General features: G+C 40.8%; 3 protein-coding genes and 1 non-coding gene across 8 annotated transcripts in view; 1 reads left to right on the top strand and 3 right to left on the bottom strand.

Moving 5' to 3' along the window:
• wnk2 (WNK lysine deficient protein kinase 2) overlaps positions 1-5,218 on the bottom strand; it is a 34,835-nt gene extending 29,617 nt beyond the window's left edge. For 4 of the 5 annotated variants that reach the window (XM_076036946.1, XM_076036945.1, XM_076036944.1 and 1 more), the window contains exon 1: positions 3,230-5,218. In XM_076036946.1, coding sequence (XP_075893061.1) covers positions 3,230-3,919 — 690 coding nt within the window. In that variant the 5' untranslated portion in view covers positions 3,920-5,218. The remainder of the gene's footprint in view (positions 1-3,229) is intronic. The other variant, XM_076036947.1, reaches the window with a different exon arrangement.
• Positions 5,219-6,587: 1,369 nt separating this feature from the next.
• LOC142895978 (ninjurin-1-like) lies at positions 6,588-13,491 on the top strand. Its single transcript, XM_076037378.1, has 3 exons — positions 6,588-6,903; positions 10,125-10,365; positions 12,545-13,491. Exons 1-3 carry the CDS (start codon positions 6,847-6,849, stop codon positions 12,685-12,687), a joined length of 441 nt encoding a protein of 146 aa, XP_075893493.1. The 5' UTR covers positions 6,588-6,846; the 3' UTR covers positions 12,688-13,491.
• card19 (caspase recruitment domain family, member 19) lies at positions 13,483-18,139 on the bottom strand. The gene is made up of 6 exons (XM_076037377.1): positions 17,983-18,139; positions 17,352-17,491; positions 16,414-16,570; positions 16,224-16,286; positions 15,484-15,549; positions 13,483-15,395 (listed from the first exon to the last, which is right to left on the bottom strand). The coding sequence occupies exons 1-6, from the start codon at positions 17,987-17,989 to the stop codon at positions 15,286-15,288; spliced, it is 543 nt and encodes a 180-aa protein (XP_075893492.1). The 5' UTR covers positions 17,990-18,139; the 3' UTR covers positions 13,483-15,285.
• On the bottom strand, positions 14,149-14,276 carry LOC142896014 (U6atac minor spliceosomal RNA). The gene has a single exon (XR_012928290.1). It is a non-coding gene; the product is annotated as a U6atac minor spliceosomal RNA (small nuclear RNA).
• Positions 18,140-19,331: the final 1,192 nt, after the last annotated feature.

A 19,331-nucleotide genomic window follows, 5' to 3' on the forward strand; every position in this document is an offset into this window, starting at 1 on the left:
TTAGATTATGTAGCCCACTGTGAAGGATAGCCTCGCTTCAGCTTCCTTCAGACCACTGCTTCTTAATAAGGACAAATGCGTAACAGACTCTCCACCTCCGCCAGTCTGTGGTCGTTTAATTTTCCCCTGCAGCGTACGCACAGATTATTATAATGATTATTTAGCAGAAAGAAGATCTAAGCAGGGTGTGGCTGCAGCGTTGCAGGATCTGCTTTCCTCCTGCTTCATTTTGCACGACAGGCGCCGAGTTTTGAAAAGCAGCACCGCTTCCCGAACTTGGTGCCGCGGGAGGTTGCGAGGACACAATCCGTGGTTTAAGTGATATACCCTCTACTTTCCTGAGTCCTGAGCTGCACTCGGCCATTCCCCTCTCCCCCTTCCTCGCTCTCTGTGAGTTGGTGCAGAGAGCTGCATCAGCAGGATTCACTCTCCAGACACATCGGTGAGGTAATACCACTGGGGTATCAATCCCCATTTAAAGCTAATTACTAAACAATCGAACAAGACAAATGGCGACAAGGCCCAGCTCTCGGTGTGCCTTGAGGTGTTTTGGCATTCCACTCATTTACATTGCATTGCCAATTTATTTTCGCGAGAGTAACTTAGTTTTAAAACGGGAAATCAGATTAGCACTCCGATTTGCAATATCCAGGGACCAGCCGATTGGTGCTCCGAGCAACTGAAGTATGCTATCTGATGCCACACACATTAAGCACAAAGAGAACACAATTTGAGTCACGGTGGCTTTTTGCGAGTGGGGCAGACCAACGCGGAGGCTCTAAAGGGCAATACTTCGGCTCCAGGGACTGAATGGTTGAATCATCACGGACAACCTATGCAGGTACAAATATCCTTCGCGTCTACATAAATGCTGTATCTTGCAGTGAACTCATCCTTTTCATTCATATTCCTTTTATCAATCAATCAATCAATCAACCTTCTCTACACGCTACATGTAAATAAAATTAAAAAAAATATACATATATATACATACATACATACATACATACTCATATATATATATATATATATATATATATATATATATGTATACATATATATATATATATATATATATATATATATATATATATATATATATATATATATATATATATATATATATATATATATATATATATATATATATATATATATACATATATATACATATATATATATATATACGTGTGTGTGTGTGTGTGTGGATATACATATATATACCTATAACAAGACACAATATAAATATTCTATTTCCAAATTAAAATGCATGGCATTCCATTGGCCCTTCAAGCAACACCAGTACCACTAAGTTATCAATATAATAAACTAAATTGAAGATACATTGAAGCAAAGAGCCAGAGCTTCCTGTGGTCCGGGAGAAATGTATTTTATTCAAGAATCAATAATTCAATCATTACTGACTGGCTTGAATTCCAAACCCAATGATCATCTGCCATTATTAAACTTGCAAAAGCCAAACAGTGACATTCCCATATCTAGCCTGGCCGGAATTAAGGCTGAGATGCTGCCAGCAAAGGCTCTGACATAAACACAGCATGACGGTGATATAACTTTATGTCGGAGCTAGACAGAGTTAGGCTGCCATTTTTGTTCCATATTCCAAGGGAATATGTAATTCTTTGGGAGGAGCAGGATGAAAAACACATTGTCACTGCCTGAACCTATATAACCATGCTACGTGTTTGTGCCCAGGAGTCCCATTCTAATTACGATAGTTCAAAGTAAATAAGCAGCTCATTAAATAATGTTGGAGAGTTGACTTGGCCCGAGCCAGATCAAAACAAAACAGTGGGGCTTTGTCAAAAAATATTCTAAAATGTGATTTTTCTTTAGTATAGAACCCGAGATGTTAGCCTTATAATTTACCATTCAGTATGTTCTGGCATATTTTGTATAGCAAGTTAGAAAGCTCCAAGACCAGAGCAGACAGAAAGGCCACTCTTATCTGTGGGCTAATCTGTGTATCACATGGATGGTAGCTACAATATTACACAGATTAGCCACACTTTTATATATCTATATACTTGTATTATCCCCTTGGAAATGTTCTACCAAATAATGTCAAGAAAATGATTTATATAGTGCCAATTCACTAACCTCAACTACAATTGAAGTGTATATGCAGAGGACAAGAAGGCCACAGGCATCCTTGCTGTTTAAAGTGATGTCAAAATGCAAAATTTGGGATTAAAGATTTTGAAGTACACAAAGAGCTGAAATAAAATGAATAATTTCCATGTCTGACTTTACCTTCATATACGACAAAATGTTGATCTCTCATGAGCAAAAACAATGCAGGAGAATTCTAAAAAAACGTATGTACTGCAGGTACCTCTAATCTACCCAGCAATGTGACGGTATTGAAACAGAGACGTAATAAAGTCTCAACTGCACAAAATAAAAAGGTCCTTGCGCTGTCTCAGTTTGCCATGATGACCCGTGACGGGAAGTGGAGAGCCTGAACGTGATATTGAGTTAAAAACAACAATAAAACATTCCAGAATAATCTGTGTCATCGTGCTCATCATTACTCCTGATCGTTTTCGTTTAGTAAGCCTGGCCTAGATGTCTCTCAGATAGAAACAAAAATAATCTACTGTTTCAGCCCCAGTGCTGATGAGTAATCCATCATGAAGTAATCCAATACTGTAATTAAACTACTTTTTCAGTAACGGAGTAATGTAACGGGACTACTGTGGCAAAACTGGTCATTATATCATAATTACTTCATCAAGTAACAATTCCATTACTTTTCTGAGATATTTTGCAAGCTAAGATGTCTTATTATCCACAGAATGTCTGAAATTTAGAAAAACAACCAAAAGCAACAATGTTGCAGATTGATGATGCAGCCGTCCATGCAAAGTCATTGATATGTGGCGCCGCACCAAAACAAGCACAGCGGTGGCAAAAGAAGAAAAAAAAACAGCAATTGAGTTTTTGTAGCTGGAAATGCAAACATTATTTTCAGTTCATCTCGTCTAAATCAAAGAATATTGTGGTTTGTTGTACTGTTACTTTATCTTTTTTTAACTAAAGTAAAGCAGTTCAAGAAGTAATCAGATTTAAAAAAAAAAAAGAAAAAAAAAAAAAAGTAATCAGTAGTTGGATTACATTTATGGAGCAATCCCAACAACACTAAATTGGTTTCTGACTTGGGCACCGTGCGTGGCGTTCACGTGTGCTCTGGGCCCGGTGAACCCACCTGGAGTTCACACCACGCAACCTCCACCCAGGTCTCGGTGTCGAGGCCTTTGTAGACCGTCTTGAAGGAGCCTCTCCCCAACTCGATGTCGAACTTGAGGAAGCGGCCCCCGGGTGACGTGGACACGGCCTTCATCCCCGGCTCCTCTTCGTTCTCGTCACTTCCGGCTTTACCTGTGACATCCGAGGGCACATCCGCGTTTGGCTCGCTTTCCCTCTCGCCTCCTTCCTTCTCTTCGTCGGCGCTCACCGTCGTCGTCTCCGTGGCGCCGTCCTTCTCATCCACCTGGCTCTCCGTGCTGGAACTCTCTGCCAGACCCGGTCGCGTCCCGTGGCGACCCCGGGTCCGGGTCCGAGTCCGAGTCCGGTCGACTATAGTCCGCAGGTCAATGTTAAGCACCGGGCTGCTGTTGACGCACTCGGGCACGTCCAGCGGCTGCTCCTCGGAGTCCGACATCCACAGACTCCGCCGGATGAACCTCTGGCGGACCAGCCCGTAGTCCGTGGGAGGGTAGGCGCTCGGGTCACTGGCGCCCCGCAGGGCAGAGGTCTGGAAGTTGACATTGTGGTCCGTCCCGTTCTCATACACCGGCCTGCGGGCGTTTGCGTTGATGTCCGAGTCTAAGTTTGGCTCTGATGAAAATGTAGATCCCAGTAGCGGGTCTTTCCTCGAATCTTGCGCCGAATCCATCCCGGCTAACTTGTGACGATGATAGTGGTGGTGGCGGCGGGCATGCTGCTCTCCCGCTGGAGCTGCAGGAGGTAGGAGAGAGTTTCGCCGCCTACCTGCAACACTCGCGTGCAAGTGACGCAGTTCGCCCGAGCTCAGGATGTGTGGCCTTCCGCCTCGTGTTTGTTCAGGACACGGATAAATGAGCCAGCTGCTCCCGAGGATGCGTGCCGTCCTCCGCCTCCTCGGCAGCGCATCACGCCCCGGTCCACCTTGCTGCAATACAGCTATTCAACTTGAGCCTGATGTCATTGGCAGTTCAGCCTATGAGCTGACGAAAAACAGTTTCCTCCACATTGCATAAGATCCCCCGATGCAGCTCATTCTGTACACGGAGAGAGAGAAAGGGAGAGAGAGAAAGGGAGAGAGGGAGACAGAGAGAGAGAGAGAGAGAGAGAGGGAGAGAGAGAGAGAGAGAGAGAGAGAGAGAGAGAGAGAGAGAGAGAGAGAGACAAAAACCAAAAACGATTTCCTCGGCAGACAAATCGCTGCTTCCGCGGGGAGACAGGCCGGGATGTTTCGGCTGTGCCGCGAATTAATCCCCCCAAAGACACAGCACGGACCAGAGAGCGCACGCAGCTGTCATCCTCCGTGAAGTCACGGGCTCAGGTGGATGATGAAAACTAACCGTCCTTCCATTTGATCCGGCCGAGGACGTTCCGAGAGGAAGCGGGTCCTCGGTTCCTTTCTTCCCTCCCGAATCCCTGCTCAAACTATCCGCACGTACTTTTTTTTTGGTCTCCCCATACTGCTTGTCGTGAAGCGGAGTCCGGCCGGGATGAGGCGCTTATCAGATTATACCCACTGCGGCACAGTTTCCCTGTCAGGTTGGGCCAGGCGGCTCACTCCACATCTCGCGTCCGGCTGATGAAAATACAACAAAAAAAAAACAAAACGATTTTTATTCAGATTTTTTTTTCTCTCCCCCTTTGACATATCAAGTGCGTTACTAAGCACAGCCCACCCCCCTGGCAACAGCTTGTATCCAATGACTCGGCACCCCCTCAGCCTCCCCGCGGCACGGGCTATGTGCTACACCTCTGTCCGCCCTCACGGTGACGCGCTTTAGCAGTCGTCCAATGGGAAGATGCGTGCTCGTGTATCGCAACCGGGAGAGACGCTGGATGCACCGGGTGTATCGGCGACACGCCCATCAATCGCAGAGCGGTGATTTAGCAATGGCACTGTCAGTGAGGCGTGTCAAAATGTCAAACTTCACAAATGTGTCTGTTCATGGTTTTGCTGCAATATCATTGTATTTCATAGACTTATTTATTTATTTAGCCTCAAGAGGGCGCACCTTTAGCATTCCTGTGCCGGCTCTCAAGTCCAGATACAGGCAGATACAGTTGTGACGTGTAAGGAACAAGCAAAACACAAACAAACAAACAATAAATAAATACATAAAGTTTCTGTTCCAACAGCCGAAATGATTTGCCTTTTGTATATGACTTCAAATCTTCACAAAATAGTAAGATAACTATATTAATGATTGAAATTGATGGATGAAAACTAACAGCGTCCTTCAGTCTGAAAGGTTTTATCACCTTTTCCTGATGAAAATTGAACATTTTAGTCTTTCAGTAATACTTCTGTAAAGTTGTGGGAAGATCAATCCTATTGACATTGATGGACTGTATTTGATATATTTACTCCATTGAGGGAAATGTCTAGGGTTTTAATATTCATAGATTTTGGTAAGCAAAAAGATATTTTTCAAAGAGCTTTAGAAATTACTCTCAAAAGGTTTGTCAAGAAACTAGAAATAAATAGATTGTGTTTTTAAAATAGCAGTTGAATAAATAGCAATTGAAGGTGTGATGTGATTATTTTTCACATGGTAAATTCAACCTTTTGTGATAAAAACAAAAACAAACAAACAGATTTAGTATTTTAATTTTACACATTTACAAAGGGGGGAAGCCTAAATGTGAAGAAAGGGGCTTCAAAATACTTTTTCTCAATGGGGATAAAATAGGAAGGTAATAACTAAAGCTATAAGGGCAGTTTGAACTTTATGGGATCAAGTTAAAGTGACAGTCACCAGGGAAACCGTGGGAATAATGAGTAGCACTTGGTGGGTGTGGCAGGACCTTATAGGCTGGTTCACAATGCAAAACCACAATGTGGCAGCTGTTGTCTGGCCATCCTACGCACTGGGTCTCATTTTCGGTGGACACAAGGCCAGATGTACTTTATTGGATAAGACTTTTTTCGTGACTGTGCAGCTGCTTTCTAGCTTTGTCAGCTCTGCTCTGAATACAGATAATCTTAAAGGATATGACACGGGTTTTTAAGTATGAACATGTGCGTACCATTATTGCTCGTGCTAGTGTCCTTTTGAGCGTTACAAACTGCCCCCCCCTCCAAAATAAAAATAAAAATGCTAGGATCTATCGTAAGTCTTGTCAAAGACGCTGAATAATTCTGCCACTCCTAACTATGCATAGTGACAAACACCACTCAATAATTTGAGTCTTACTGGAAACGCTGACGCTTGAGCCTTCCATATGCAATACCATTTTTGTTCCAGCAGATGGGGGTAGAGATGCATTTTTTGCGTGACTGAATCGCTCTGCCCCTCATCGCACGCACAGGATTTTGAAGAAGTAGCGTGAGATCCCTCCCAGCAGCCGGGGTCTGTGGTGAAAACGCGAGAAACGACGCCCCAAACCCTGGACCTGCCCTCACGGACTTTCCCACTGCTTTGTGGAACCGAGTGCTCGCCGTGGAGAGGTGGTTGCTCTCCCCCACTTATATTCGTCACTGCAAGGGTCGTTTATTAGCAGTCCGTGTTTGTCCCTGGTGCCCAGACCACACTCCCACCTTCCTGGACGCCTGCGGCGCTTATGACCCTCCGCTCGGGATAACAGTCGCTGACTCTGAACATGGCAATGGAAAGCATGGAAATGAACGGAGATGCTGACCGAAACAGAGAGGCGGAGGTACGTGAAGGCGGCACGGGCGCTCAAGAGAACAAGGGAGTCGCGTTAGCTTCCAGTTCACAAATAAAGTACCTCTATTTCACCGACCGGGCTTAGTCACGGGCAAATCCTCGGGGAACGCTCACTGAGTAGGCCTTTAAGTTGGGAAGCTAATCGTCGCGGTTACAATTCTTGACTGTGGTCCATTCTCTCTCATCCATCGTCGCGTGATGTTACCGCGGACGAGTGAACAAGTGCCCGGCACTTCCGCTCAGTTCGACCGCTTCAGAAGCTGAGCCGCTGGCCGAGGGTTGTATTTCGTCTAATTAACGTTTCATAAGTTGTCCGACAGTCTTTTGTCGGTGTCCGTGTGCTGTTGCGTGCCGAGCCTCACTTTACACATAATAACACTGTGGCCGAGGTGTACAACGTGTTCTCAGTGGAGGAATCCAGGTGGGTCGTCTCACAAAGTCACTGAGCAAGGTTCTGATGAAACGACTGCACGGCTGTACCCAAGCACGCAATTATAATCCCAATTACTCAAACGCAATCATCGTTATTACATATATATGTGTGTGTGTGTGTGTGTGTGTGTGTGTGTGTGTGTGTGTGTGTGTGTGTGTATATATTTATTTATTTATTTATTTATTTATTTTTTTAAATGTCGTTTGAGAATGAATGTATAGTTTTAGGATTTTGTGAAGCCAGTGAACGCAGCATGAACTCCATCGCGTCGTCCAGGATTTTCAGTAGAAAGTCTTCTCATACATCTCTAAAAATAACGCAGCGAACCTTTAATTGAAATAGAGAAACTATTGCTTCAACCAAATCCAACCTCATTCATGATTATAGTATATGTAAGGAATTGTACCAATACTTTCTCTGTCAGAAATACCACAAATACTACAGAGGAAGTCACTAACGTGAAGAGGAACTAACCGACAAGCTTGTGGATACGATGGTGGTTTTAAATACATCTTGTTTACTTCTCGTCAATTTCCTTCATGTTCAATTGATTGGTGCTTTCCCCCCACATTTATTAGATGTACAGGCAGACTTTGATTTGTCTGGTTCATTAGCATTGTTATGCACTTTTATTAGGACCCAATACATTGGTCACTTAAAAACTAAACTAATATGAGTTCATAGTAGTTGGTGGTTGGTTAGCAGCAACTGTTACTAAGTCATTTAAACTAGGAATGTCTAGTGTGTATAACTTTTTAAAATAGTTTGTTCCCACTGCAACAGCTTGTAACTCTTGTAACCCGAGCAGCATATTGGTGACGCTAACATGTTTCAAGCTGTTTACGTTGCCACACAGTAGCCAGGACAAGACTGAATCCCATCTAAATTCCATATAGAAGGATTTCCATTCGGATTAAACTGTTTTCTTAGTACATTGATACTATCGCTTTAAAAGGCCCCTTTATTCAAATTAAGAGTCGTGCGTGCTTCTCTGGTAACTCTTAAAACTGTTGATTAACAAAAAAAAAAAATATTTCTCACAGTTTAAGAGAGCAGTGAATAACAACTGGATAATTTCCCAGTCAGATTGACGTCAGATACGGGCACTGCTACATCATCGCAGGAGGAAAATAGTCAAGCATTATTTTAATTTCACTTGGTTGGCTGTTGTACACATAATAAATGTTACTTAATACTGATGGGGTTAGGGTGTTAGGGTTAGTTGGGTTTGTTGATACCATAGGGTTAGATTTAGGGTTAGGGTTCCTAAATTCCTAAATTCCCTCCTGGACTGAATATCCTTATGGTTGTTTGCTTAAAGTTATAACTACCTGACAAAAGTAGGCACACTAATTGTGTCTCAAGGTTTTATAATCCCATAAACATTCACACGCAGTCCAGGGGTTAGATTAAACAAAGGCATAGTCCTCCAGGAGCTGAGGTATGCAAGTAAAAGATTATCTTAAGTGCTTGTGAGTTAGCACGATCTAAAAGTGAAAACTAAACTGGAAAAGAGGCAGAGGGAGTGAGCGCCAGCACACCGATCTGTCATTTTTTCCCCTTCGGCATGGTAGGATTTCACATGTGAAGGCCGAAAAACCTCAGTGTGGCATGGCACAAGAGTTCCATTGTTGGTTTGGTAACACTAGCAGCCCACCTAAAAGGAATCCTGTGCCCTTTGCCTAACCTGCGGGGAGAGAAGCATGGCTTTTTCTGTGATGTCATGTTTATCCTGTGGCTTTAAATTAACCCATGACCACGCACACTTCTGGTTGAAAAGCAAATATTCCACAAACTCAAACTAAAATGTCCCCGGGAACAACCTGACCTGACTTCAACACTTATTCCTCTTTTCTGTAGGAAATGATATCTATCGTGACCCATGGGGATGTGTGCGTGTTGCTGCGTCAATTGTTGTGCGTAATACATTTGCAGTTGTCATTTACCCCGCGTGTTTTAGTGAGAATTGTTTTCATGAGAATTCACGAGAATTACTGTAACCTCGTCAGTCTTTATGAAAGGCTGACTAAACAGTTTCTTGGGGAGGGGGATTTTGTTGGTTTCCTTTGCACTTTGGACTGAGTTCAACTTATCGGCCCTGCTGCAGTCTTTCTGTTTTGAAAGCACTTTCACTTCCATTAATAAGAGTCCCAAAAACGTTGCGAAAACTGGTGACATCTTTGACCACATTGAGAATTGTTGGGGGGAAAAATCCCGATCACACCAGCAGCGATGCCCCACACCCCCCACACCCCCCTCCAAAAAAAAAAAAGGTATTTCAATAGATTGGACATTTGTTTATTTCATACTTGTATACTTGAATTTGTGTCCACAACTTGTTTCAATGTTTGCTTAAGAAACAGCATGTTTGCTTGGTAACAACATGCTCTCACTAGCCTAGTAACCTCAAAAGACAAAGTGGCCACATCCACACACACACACACACACACACACACACACACACACACACACACACACACACACACACACACACACACACACACAATCATAGATGTGTGTATACTTGTTTGTACCTAGTGGTTATTTGAGTAACTCGCCAGCTTTTTGCCCTGTGCTCTCCAACCAGTCTGTCCACTCACCTCTGACCCCTGACATCACCAAAGCATTTCCCTCCAACTTCCTGGCATCTCTGCCGATCCTCCCTTTAGCTCAGCAGTTGCAGTGAAATACTCAGTATCCCAGCCCGTCTGACCCTAACAACCTTGCCAGTGATTCTGCTTGTTCCGCTTTGCTGAAATGTTTCTGTTTGTGCCCAGGTGCCGCTGAGAGACCGCCATAGGAGGCAGCTGGAGAGGCCCCTGAACATGAACCACTATGCCAACAAGAAGAGCGCGGCAGAGAGCATGCTGGACGTGGCTCTGCTGATGGCAAACGCCTCGCAGCTGAAGGCCGTGATGGAGCAGGGGTCCGATTTTGCCTTCTACGTGCCTCTCATCGTCCTCATCAGCATCTCCTTAATCCTGCAAATCTTAGTGGGTGTGCTGCTCATCTTTATAGGTGTGTATGAGGTCACATTGAGTATGTAAACTGTTTAAACAAAAAAAAAAAAAAAAACTGGACGCAGCCACGATGTTTTGCTTCCCTGACGTGGCGGTTAACATAAATCACTGCTTCCTGGACAGACATATAAACACTGGCAGACCAGTAATGCCTGCCTATTTGGAGGCTGAAACAGACACAGCAAAGAGAGCGCAGCAGTGAAACGTGGCTGGTTTGCAATGGAATATGCAATATATAATATATATTTTTTAGCGCAACTATATTGATAAGATATTGACAAACATGTCAATCAATAACAGGTGCTTTCTGGGGATATGGGTGAGAAGCAGAATGTCATCAGATTTTTTGGGAGGATAAATTTAACATCTGGAGCAACCCCCAATCTGCATATCTTCTTTTTGCACTTTTGACTGCACTCTGATTTATCCTTCCATTGCCATTTGTTGTTGGAAAACAACAACAAATAAAGTTTCAGCTATCAAGTGCAAAAAGTGGCGCAAACACAAATAAATTCTCGAAAGTGGCACTAAAGCAATGGCCGACTCCCAAACAGATCAGAACATGAAACATCCTTTTAATCACATTTATAAATGGGAAAGTGAACGTTGAGTCAAAGAACACATACTGATGCGTTTCTTAGCGCATTTTTTAGTGGTTATACAGTAATTGGGAACCTTTTCTGGGGGTTATACGGCGTATACTACGAGCATCACTACACCGCTGCTTCCTTCCTCCACGTGTGGGCGTCAGTAGATGTTTGCACGAGAGGTGAACTATGATTTTTCTTGCCTCTCTTTGGCCCTACCACTTTGATTGTAGGGGTAATTACCGTGTGGACTTGAGGGCGGAAGTGTAAAGACTAAAATGTCCCTTTAAGCAATATACCCAACTACAGTTTTTAAAGTTTCTGAACTGTCTGAATAGTGACAAGGCAGAGCCAGAGCACAAAACTCCCTTGAGAGCTCACAACTTTTGGCAAGCAGGACACACACTTCCTTGACGGTTGGTCAGAAGGGCAGTGGGAGTGTTCTGTTTCCTTGTGATTGTTGTTTAAATCAACTGTATCTCAAGTTGGACACAGAAACAACGTCATAACACGACACATCAAAAGTGTTGGTGGAATGCACTGATTTGCATCAGAAAGATCTAATTGTTTTTTTATAGATTGTAGTTGTAGCTAACCAAACAGTCTGTTTTGGCAGTGTAATGTATTTATCTGATTTCTGTCTTGTTTAAAGATTTCTAATGCAGCGAAAAATTCTGGGCCGTTAAACAAGCTCACAATGAGTGCTGTGATTTGAATTCATTAAATAGCATTTGAGATGGTAAATTGATTGGTATATTTGATAGTAAAGTGAATCAAATGATTTAGACTAACTATTGCCAATGCTACAGTCTGAGCATCTGTTAAAAAAAAAAAACTTTTAACACTGCTCAAGTGACAGGATGACAATATGAGAAGTGAAAGAAGATACATCTGCATTCACACAATCTATTTTATTGGCCTGACTTAATGTGTGTCAACAAATGTGAAACACCACAAAACGTATGGCCAATAGCTGCTCACAGTTTGTCCCTTTCAGTTTAACATCAACACAAACCTCGTGAAAAATCATTTTCACTTACACTGTATTAGTTGAAAATCCGATTTTGGCCTTATTCGGCTCATCTGTCTGAGGAGAATCTGGGAATTTCAGCCGGCTGGTGTAATTGACTGGTGAACTGGATGGTATGAGCCTCAGCACAGCGCTTGTCCTCTTATTATATGCTGGCATGTCGCCCCCTCCCCTTCCTGACCACAGCCTTATCTCACCCCAACAGAGACAACTATTGTGAACCACAACTCCCTTCAGGAAACCAATAGAGGGAGCAAATGCATCTGCTGTCAGCTGTTTCCACTTTTCAGGAACAATCTGATATTTGCAGAAACAAAGACACATCTGCACCTCACCTTAAATATTCTCATCCAAACCTGATGGTTGGCTTTTAGACATTCATTGGAGGGACGAGGCTTATTGTTCACCAGCAAGCCCTGCTGTCACAAGCTGTTAGTTCATGTCCAACGCTCAAGGATAATTACTTGACTTATCTGTCAGGAAATCGACTGCCCCCCTGTGGACGTTATTATTTATGTCTGAGCCAAACGTAGTAACGTCTTTTATTTGTCCTCTTTCAGTGAAGTGGGACCTCAACGATCTGAGCAAGCATTACAAGCTGAACATCTTGGAGAATGCTTCAACAGCCTTTGTCTTCATCATAGTTGTGGTCAACGTCTTCATCACGGCATTTGGCGTTCAGCGGCCCCCCCCGTCCTCCTGAGCCCCTTCCCTCACTGCCTCAACGCCTTCTGATCAGGACCTCTGTTGTTTATTTGTGCAAACGGACAAAACTAAGATCACCTAATGATACTGTATGATATGTAGCTATTTAGCTATTTTATTACCCATCAGCCCAAACGCTGAGGCTCGTACCTTGATATCCTGAAGATTAGGTTGCATTATATGTTTTTCTACTATGAGCATGGTTATAGATATGTGGTCGTTTTCTCATTTAGATAGCATTTTGTTGTGTTTTTAAGATGTATTATGCTCAGGATATAAATGCCTGGAGATTCTTGTCTTCCTTTATTTAAATATAAGACATATCAGACATATCAGGAGCAATATAGAGTCTGTTGCAGCCATTTTGCTGTTGTCGGTTTATTCCCCAATGACTTCACCATTAGAAAAAATAATACAGCAGCATAATATAAATGGAATCCTCCTGGTGTGCATGAGACATTATAGAATAGTTTTATTTAATGTTTACATTTTTATAAACCTCAACCAAATAATGAAGGTGACCTTACATGCCTTTTCTCTTTTAGTTCTATGCAGTTTAGTATGTGTTCTTTAAAATGACCTGTTGACCTGGAGTGAAGTTGACCTGTGTATACGTTATAGGGTTGGAATGCATAGTGTGAGTGGACTTTTTTGTTGTCTTTTAAAAAGTTGTATTATCATTATCATTATTATTATGAGGACCAAAGGTTTTCACAGCTTTGACTGAATAATCTTATACACTGTGCGATTGTACACTGTTTTAAGTGACTTCGATAAATAAAACCCAAAAAATCGTGTGCAAGCACCCTTTTATTTTCATAAAGCACTTCTTTTTTAAATTTAAAAATCCTGGCACATTTCATTTAGGGCATGTTTTCACAACACAGAACACACAGAATGTATCAGACCCAAAATCTACCACATTACCAAAACAATTATTTGAGCATCTGTCATTAAATATCAGTTAAAGAGTCTTTCACAAAATTATTCGGCATCAAATGGGGACATCAAAGTCGAGACTTTGTAATTTCATATCGTTTCCTACACATTTGTAGAATTAATAATCTAAATTAAAAAAAATAAATAAAAATGGTGCAACATCTCTCATTTAGGCCCTTACATACCTTGAACATACTGATTAGAAACATGAAAACCGTGCAGAAAAAGGCTGAAAATCGCGTGTTGAAAAACATATTAGCACCCATGTCTTTAAACAGATAAGGGGCGGTTTACACGTAAGTTTAGTCAAACTTTCCCACAAACGGCACGCTCTGTGAGTCAAACCCCTGGCCAACATACAAACAACAGTCTGGAGAGAAGCTTTCTTCCTGGCCAACCCAACGGAAGGAGACGTGGGAAAGTATTCACTCGCGTTTCCGGTTTTGCGGCACATGTTGAAAACAGCTGTTAAGTCCGAGACATGTAGGCACAATTTGTTCCGAATAAAAATAAAAACACAAAAAAAACTTGGTTAGAGATGCCACGAAGTAGGTGGCAATGCCTTAACCGTATGTGTGTTGAAGGCCACAAGGGCCAATTCCATCCTTGTCAAGGGGAGTGCTAACCTTCTCTCCTTTCATACAACACAATCACTTAACCGGAAACAGCCATTTAAATACCACACGGTTTGGACCGCCTATTTCACTCACGGTGCGTCTTCAATGTCCAATATCCAATACCTATTTCAAAAGTTACAATAAATTCTCAATTAAAATAATCGCCGACTATTTTTCAAATTGTGTTGTTAATCTTTGTGCTACAGCTGTAAGTATAAGAGTGTTTGTAACAGTACCCAGAATGCACCACGGTAAAAGTCTTAATTTCATTGGATAAACGATCGTGCGAGTTCAATGGCTCCCAGTTAGGTTCGTGCAAAGTTACACTGCGAATAATGTGGCGAGCTGTACCTCACAGATTTATTTTGTTACGTGTCTTTGTGTGATCCGTACGGTTTACAGACAAAAAGTCCCTTTAGTTTCAGAAATTATGGGAAAGACTCGGGCACTGTAGTACACCTTTGACCACAAGAGGGTAGTAAAGGTCTACAATGAGACTTCTTAGGTCTGACTCATACGATAAAGAGCTAATAAAAGACAGCTTGGAGAGAACAGAGCAAGCTGGTGTGTATTTTTGTGTGGTTGACATCATTAGTTAGAGAGCCTCCAAAGAATCAGGAGTATATCTGTCCCCCTAATATAAAGGTAGGCGTATAAAGAGAGTGTCTAAATAAGATGTGGCTGTTATGGTCAAAGTGGTGCATAGCATAAAGTCTTACCTCTTTAAATGTGCGTTTTGTGCTTGTTTGATCAATGTAGTGAGGTCGAATTATTTGTTTCACTTGCATAAATATATATATTTTTTAAATTTCCCTGACATCATCCTGAAACATACATACCTAACCTTCTGATGCTCATCAATCAGGCACAACAACATATGGCAAGAAAAAGGAAATTACTGTCTTATCACTCAAAAACAAACAGTTATTGGATAAACTGTAGAAAAAATGAATTGAAATATAATATTGTGCTGTGCTTTGGAACAAATAGAATTTATGATAGTAGGACTGTTAAAGCCTTTTATATTAATAAATCACCCTTTACTTCAAGAGGTTTTCTTCTGTGTACCATATTAGCACCTCCTGGGCCTTTTTCTTCAACCCCAGTGCAGCCATCCCGAGAGCGCGGCTTCCTCCTGTCACTTTAGTCTCTGCAGAACACAAATTACCACCACTGAATCAGCAGTCTTAAGAAGGATTGACTTTAAGGATAATGTTGCAAAATGATAAGCTGTGTACCACTGTAGTAGTAAAGTAAAGCCATTCCAACTGCAAAGCCGAAACAGCCGAGAAAGAAGACTGGACCTGGGAAGAGATACAGGAAAAATGTTAGCATAGTGAAATAGGTTTAACCTTAGGGCAGGGGAGGGCAAACTTTTTGACTGGTGGGCCACACTGGGTTCTAAAAGTTTGACAGAGGGGCCGGAGCAGGAGAAGGTGGATGGAGTGTTTTGGTGACGCCCCTCATAGGAGGAAAAATATATATCACGATATCTTGTAAAAACACATGCTTTCATGTCCGTTGAAAATAAAAATATCCATCTTTGAAAGCACACAGTAATTACCTCTTTATTGAAACAACTCTTAAAACACTGAAAAATAGTTGAAATACAGTTGAAATTATTACTTACTTACTTTTAACATAATTATTTTAAAATTTGGCGCGCCAGATTAAAAAGCTCAACAGGCCGCACATGGCCCCCGGGCCGTAGTTTGCCCATGCCTGCCTTAGGGTTACCACACTTAATGCACTTAATGCACTCACTATTCCTTTTTAATGCATTTTTCAAACCTAAACTTCATGACATTGTTCCCTAAACATAGATACCAGATGTTTTTTTTTTTTTTGTTTGTTTTTTTAAAAAAAGGAAAAAAAGATGCCATAATGTTAAAATTAGAAGTAATGTTGCTTATGCACAATACAAAAACTAGTTTTGTTGTGCTTTGCTTCTCACAGTCTATGAATGTTAATGTCTCACCTCTCTCATTTAGAACATACTTCTGACGATAGAGGGGTTGATATCTTAGTGGATCCATTAGATCTGAAAAACAGACAAAAAAAGTGACTGGGCACGGTCATTAAACATACAAGAGCATGTGAAACAATGTGTGCTAGATCAACAACCCCACTGTAACGTACATAATGTGAATCAGTTACATAGGACTCACCTCTGAGGCGGAGCCGTGTGGGCAGGCTGTAGTAGACTTCCTCTACATGCAAGTGAAGAGCTCTGTAAAACTCTCTGCATGCTTCCTCTCCTTTTCCTTGCAGGTGGGTCAGAAGCTCGTCCACTCGAACACTTGTGGGCACATCTAACTTTCGGAACTAAATATAAGAATCAGTTAAAAAAAAATGTATATATACATATATATATATATATATATATATATATATATATATATATATATATATATATATATATGTATATACATATACACACACACACACACACACACATATATATATATATATATATATATATATATATATGAATATATATATGAATTATATGAATTAATATATATATGTATATATATATATATATATATATATATATATATATATATATACATACATATATATATATATATATATACATATACATATATATATATATATATACATATATATAAATTCATGTAGTATCTATAGATATGACTAAGAGGCACAGTCATGCTTGTCTGTCACCCATTATTATTTATTTTTGGGTTAACATTTTATATACATTCTATAAGCCTCAACTCAATAGCTTCGATCAAACTGTCAAAATATGACAAACTAGCTCACACAACCTCCTCAAAAAGTAACTTTTACGATTGCCACTTGGTTTTAATCAAACTAGTGCTTGAGTTGTGTTGGGGGGTATTTGAGTCCATTATATTTAATGGTTCCCGGTGCAACATATGCTAACAATACCTTTAATACATAGCTTAGATGGTGTCTCTAGGCAATAATCTTGCATTCAAGGTGCAATTTCTTAATATTTTAGGTATGCCAATGATATCTTCATACTTTCCTTAAGTAGTTTCATAATTTTCAAGACAAAGGAAAAAAAGAAAACAAACAAACAAAACAAATGTGTGCTACTTATTTTGTCGAGACGCACCTTGGTGGCCTCCTTGTCAGTGAGGATCTGTGGGTAGATTCTGTTCAGTTGTAATATGAGTTTGTCGACCAGCTCCGTATCCAGTCTGCGGTCAGCTTTGAGGAAGGAGCTGTCCTCTGTCAGTTGTTCTTTAAAACCGTCTGTCAACAATAACAAACGGAAAGTGTGTCCGTAAGTTCATAAATTCAAAGCATTGTCGGAAGGGTGCTCACTTAGACGACAACAAAGTGTAATACACTAGACGCCAAGTATGTTTTAGCATGTTCATTCAGGCTAACAAGGAGAAACATTAAGTCCAGACCATTTCACAAATTTCATGAAGAATAAACCTGACAAAAGAATGATAGTGATCATAAGAAGTATCTAAAAGTGACTAAATGACTTTTCGTTACACTTATTTCTGCAAGATAATTTGAAGAGCAAGGATCTGTCTCGTCTCAATACTATAAAAGTTTATACAAGACACAGCATGACGTGAAAACGGGCGTGCCGTTAACAAACTTTTCACTGGATTATGTTGAATTGCCAGTGTTTACGCTTTGGACAAAACTATGCAGACATTCATAACAGGAGCATCGGTTTAAATACATTAATAAGAAAGTGTTATTTTTAGCGAAGGAAAGTCACGAACCTCCCATTGTGGAGTCCCGTCTGTCCTCAGATAGGGCACGCCCTCTTACGTCTGACGTCAACGCGCAGAGGCGGGACTTACGTGTGCGGAGGGAAGACGGGGTGAGAGGGGAGGGTGGATTCCGCCGGAAGCAATGCAACCAAGCAAACGATCCACAGAAAGTGAATCTGTCAACTACTGAGTTTTCCCTTTTAAAACAAATAAGATTATGGTGTTTTTGTTCCAGCAAGGACTATATCTAACTCTAAGATGAGTAACAGCAACGAGTTAATAACATCTACCACAACACTGCCGCTGTGGTCGAAGAAAGAAGTCCACATAAAAACGTTTCCCTTTTTTCTTTTAATTAAGGTTTTCCTCGTTTACTAGACCAAAGCGATAGCTTTCACGGAATGAATACAAGGACACTTAAACATTTGAAGTTATGTTTATTTTTTCATTATTATTTTTTTTTTTTACCAGCCACAATTGTTATCAGACATGAACCCACAGTAGTTCCCCCCCTGACTATTTATTTCTTTTGCTAGTGTTTTACAAGAACTTCAGTATTGTAACCAAAACTTATCACTGGCCAATTCCACTTACAAAGGATTCTGGTGGACATGGTACAGTCTCAACACTGACAAATAAATACAATTGCTGTTAAAGTAAATTTTATGTATAGATATAAAAAATACACAATAAGAAATAAGAAGTATGTGAGCAAACATGTAAAATATTTTCACTCAAAATAAACATACTCTTTTCCATGTTTACAAATTACATTTGAATAAACATAACATGAAATGGCACTGCAGATGTATTGTTTATAGACAATGGACATTATGTATATTAAAAAAAAAATACCCTTACGACTCTCCTTTGTGGATAAAGTTTCTGAATACTATTAACACCTGACCTTAACTTATACATATTTAAATAAACTTTGCATTAATACTTTTCTTTAGTCACAGCAAGCATCCCTTTATCCAGTAACAACAAAGTATACAAAGGAGAGGGTAGTGAAATGAGTGAAATGTGGTTAAGACATTGACCTTGAATTTGATGCTTTTAATCTGATGCATCATTAGGTGAAAAGAAAGAATAAAAACTACGGTATGTTGGGAAAATGTTGACACTGTGTTCTGTTCAGTGTGGGAAGGCACCGCTAAATCTAAGGCCAAAAGAAAACAACTAAGGCAAAATGTCGATTAGTGTCTTCTCTGATTTCATCAGACGAGTTGAAATTTCAGTTTCAGATGTACCATAACCTCTGGTTGTCTTGTTATCGCAATAAATAGAACAACATTAATCACAATGTCAGGGATCAGACAGATTTACGCATGCACATCCAGTAAAAAAAACACTAT

This window comes from Nelusetta ayraudi, unplaced genomic scaffold, assembly GCF_046127955.1.
Source record: "Nelusetta ayraudi isolate G7.1 ecotype Tasmania unplaced genomic scaffold, CSIRO-AGI_Nayr_v1 ptg000050l, whole genome shotgun sequence".
In the NCBI taxonomy this organism is placed as follows: Eukaryota; Metazoa; Chordata; class Actinopteri; order Tetraodontiformes; family Monacanthidae; genus Nelusetta; species Nelusetta ayraudi.